The sequence below is a fragment of the Diadema setosum genome, chromosome 14 (assembly GCF_964275005.1).
Source record: "Diadema setosum chromosome 14, eeDiaSeto1, whole genome shotgun sequence".
Classification (NCBI taxonomy): Eukaryota; Metazoa; Echinodermata; class Echinoidea; order Diadematoida; family Diadematidae; genus Diadema; species Diadema setosum.
The window spans coordinates 15844711-15848879 of record NC_092698.1 but is presented as its reverse complement, the minus strand read 5'-3'; the positions used below and the strand labels follow the sequence as shown (position 1 = coordinate 15848879).

The 4169-nt window shown below is 37.0% G+C and overlaps 1 protein-coding gene across 2 annotated transcripts in view; it reads right to left on the bottom strand.

The window, feature by feature from the left end:
- The window catches only part of LOC140238368 (uncharacterized), a 40427-nt gene continuing 36258 nt past the window's right edge, over positions 1 to 4169 (bottom strand). Inside the window, exons 24-26 of one of the 2 annotated variants that reach the window (XM_072318301.1) lie at positions 2998 to 3123; positions 954 to 1116; positions 1 to 311 (exon numbers count right to left, since the gene is read on the bottom strand). In XM_072318301.1, the coding sequence (XP_072174402.1) occupies positions 236 to 311; positions 954 to 1116; positions 2998 to 3123 (365 nt within the window). In that variant the 3' untranslated portion in view covers positions 1 to 235. The remainder of the gene's footprint in view (positions 312 to 953; positions 1117 to 2997; positions 3124 to 4169) is intronic. The other variant, XM_072318302.1, reaches the window with a different exon arrangement.

Sequence of the window (4169 nt, the reverse complement as noted above, 5' to 3'; positions counted from 1 at the left end):
ACTTTAAAATGAAGCGAATGAGACGAGCTATTAAACTCGAAAGCTAACAATGTAATGTGTATAGCAGGCCATCAATTCTTGGTGGACATGTGTTTGCACATTTTGTTTCCTGTGCAACTACGCAGTGTATAAAACTGCTGCCTTTCGAAACAGGAATGTCATCAATTGTTGCGTCCTTCACGGGGGGGGGGCTGGCTCTGAGGCACTTCACAGTCCAATGAGATTGCGGTTTTCTCTAGACCTCCACGGTGTAGGCATTGTTGATGATACCCTGGGGAGAGGGCCCTTCTTGCATTTCCCGCTTTGCCGTCCTGCATAATGGGAGACATGATTATACTTTAATATTCACAGCCATGTGTTTCCTCCTGTAGAAAATCTTAAGCATGGCATACTGGAATATTTGATTTGTTCTGGCTCAACATAACAACAAAATTGGGGCTGTAACTGTAGAAAGAGGCAATGTGTGGAAAGGATATGTGTACCTTGGAAGAAGATTGAGATATGAAAAGTTTAAAGGAATGCGAAAGATCGGTCATTTGATCTTTTATTCCTAGTATGTTCATTACATGAAATGTGGCTGAATTTCTTTCATCCAGCATTCAGATGTACTTGACAAGAGCTGTGATGATATACTAGGTATGCAATAATTGTGTGTCAACTTGAGCACATTATAAGCTTGTTGGCATGTTACCCAGGGATGGTTGGTGTCTACCATTCATGCCTCTACGTACTTCATCACTGATAAATCTTTGCTTTGTCTTGAACATCTCTTTTTCTACAAAGATACAAAAGTAGCGAGGCATGAGCTACATTGTACTTTGTATAAAGGCTGTTATGCAATATGGCAGAAACTTGGCATGTGGTTTCACTTTACTGGCAGTGGATGGGAAAATAAAGGGAGTATAAATACTGCACTCAAAGGGATGTCTCTCTAAAAACGTAACAATGCTCACCTGACAACATTCTTTTGCTCCGATGTTAACGAGCCAATCAACTCCCTCTCATCACTATTGTCCACTGAACTCTGCCTTGTCATGCTTGTCATCCTGACCTCTTCAAAAGTTCCGTTGTGATCTCTCGTTGGTAGGTCGTCAATTCCTTCTCCCATTATGTAAGCTGGAAATGTTAAATGCCACAAAGACAACAACAACAACAAAATCAAACAGGCTGGAATCCATTCAAGAAGAGAAATATCTGAATGATTACCTACTTTCTCCTATAAGTTACATCTACTGTAAAACCAGGAATGTTGGCGAATCTTAATTTCACAAGAGTCAAGTTTCGTGAAATTAAAACGCATGCAAAAGTTCTGCATTGGATGCCAGTGGCTATTCATGAAAATCGCAGGCCATCGGTTACAATTAAAAATTTTATGCCACAAATATTTCTCACTTTACTGCTAAAGTATATATGTGACCCTGCACCTCAAAACAAACAAAAAGTCGCCAGACATGAATTTTTAGTTAAGACCATATTCTAAAAGAGCAGACTTTAAGCTTTAAAATGATGTATATCTCAAATCAAATGGACTCTCCTAACCTATCTAAATATTGGAAAGAAAGCACAAACTCAGGAAAAGTGTGAACTGAGAAAAGAGGCTCTGAAGTACAGTGTCTATTCAAGCGCTTTATCTTTACCAAACCGTGCTGGCTGTGCGATGAATGGGACAAAAAACAGGAAGTAAACCACCAGAGTAACAACAATGAAGGGATTATCAGATTAAACTGAAATTCAGCACGCCTCATTAACACATTCTGCCCATAATTAATGCCAACTTTCAAGGCAGTAGCATTATCCTTTCAAAAGTTATTAGAGTTGAAAGTGAAGAGTGCGGACAAGGTTTTTCAAAAATGAAAAAGGGATTCTGAAGACACACCTAATCACACTATTCTACCAAAACTGTTCTAGATAAACTGCTAGAGAAACACACTTTCCTGCCCGTTTTATGATACCAAATTTTAGCATAATGTAAAAGAAGACCCGCTCTTTCAGAAAATATGAAAAAGTCAAGTTCGGCTAGGTTGACCCATTTCACTTATTTTCAGTCCTCACGCAAAATCAGTGTGTGCGACTTTATGTTCGTTTTGAGGTGCACCGTCACATATACATTGTCATATAAATTCATTAAATACAGTATAATCACATAATCACATGGAACCTCAATTTGACAATAAATGAATGCCCCTTTTTAGTGCAAAACTATCAAATCACTGTTTTTTTAGACCTGAATTGACATGAAAATGGGAAACTTCTGTGAAATGAAGAATGCCTGAAATATGAAAAGTCTGTGACTACTGTAACTGTCTTTCAGTTGCCTATTTTCATGGTTCCTTTGTATTCCCATCAGGGTCCAGCTACATGGATTACATTAACTATGACATTTGAATATCTCTCACGAAATCCAAGTAGAAACTAAAGCATTTCAACTGATATGCAGGGATACATCTGTTTCTTATGCAGTCAGGATATTATGTGCCATAAGTATGTACATGGCCCTTCATTTACCCTTTGACAAAGTTCATTGACCATTGACCACGAAATGACCTACTTTGGGTATAACGTTACATCTCTGCACACAGCAAACTTTTTTTTTTTTTTCAATTTACTTCAATCCTTATACCTACACTAAACAAGATGAAATTAACATTGGACTTACAAGTACCTACGGTAGTGGAATGTATGGCCAGAAATGACATTTTAACCAAATTTTGGTGACCTTTGACCTTTATTTACAATTTTGATACACGTATCTTCCCCATCATTACCAATGTTTCGAATTGTTTATTCATGCCTATCTTTTTTACTGGAAATAATTACCAAATAATTACCACTGGACATTCTTTGATAAAGTTATAGCTAGAATATTATTTTCTTTTACCAAAAGAAAGTGATCTTTGCCCTTGATCTTGACCTTCTACTGTTATCATGTTCATGTAATGATTGTCAAGTTACCCTGCAGACCCAGAAATTACATTTGATGTACTGTTTACTACTTACAAGGGTCTTCATCGATTCGATATGTATGGTTCTTCACTCTGCGCCTCCGAATAAACATAACAAGGACTATTGCGATGATGATGATGATTATGATGGCAACTGACATGCCAATTCCCAGGCTGGCTGCTGAAAATGTATAAACACACAAACAGGAAGAAGGATGAAGATGTGATGACACCATCTCAAAGGTGGAACAGACCATAATTTCATTTCAACTAGAAATGTCGCTTTGGCGACTGGTATGCCTCCGCCATAATGCATGATTTTCCCAATAGGTCTAGATAGTACATGTGGACAATGTGTGATTACATTTTCACAAAATTGGCAAAATATTGAAATGACAAGTTTGTCACAAATGTGTTGCAATGTTCACCTTCCTTGACCTAGGTTTAATTGGATGAATGTCTATAGGAGAGCATGTATCTATGGATTTAAGGACTTTAACTCGACTTTGACCCATTCATACATTTAGGCATTGAGTAATTTTCAAGGTACAGGTGTGGAGAAAAAGTGCAATTTCTGAATTTAATAGTAAATTGTTACCATTTTCATCTGGCCCTTGACCCTAAAATTCATAAGATAATCACTTTCAGGTAGAACATGCATAATATGTACTAAGTTTCAAGATAACTTGAGCCACTTCCGAGATATGGAGGAAAAAGTTAGTTCAGCACTTTCACTTGATCTTTGACCTTTTGACCTTTGAGGCAAAAAAAGAAGAAAAAAAAACTTTCCAGAGAATTTCTATTAGGTTACACATGTATGCATACACCAAGTGTAAAAAAAATAACCCTGCTGGCATTGTATGATAGGAGGGAAATAGTAAAATTTTGAAGTGTTGCACTTGACCTTTGACCCCTGACCTTTGACCCCATGAACCCTACATTCTCTAGATATCACTTCCAGTCAGTATATGTATATACTATGTTCCATGAAGATACCTTGAACAATTTTCAAAGGTATGGAGAAAAAAAAAGTTTTAATATTTTTACTTGACCTTTTGACCTTTGACCTTTGACCTCATGACCCAAACTTTCACCAGAGAATCTTAATTGGGTAATACATGTATACACTAAGTTTCAAGAAAATATCTTCAGGCATTCAATAGATATGGTGGAAATAGTGAAATTTTATGTATTTGACCCTGACCTTTTGACCTTTGACCTTTGACC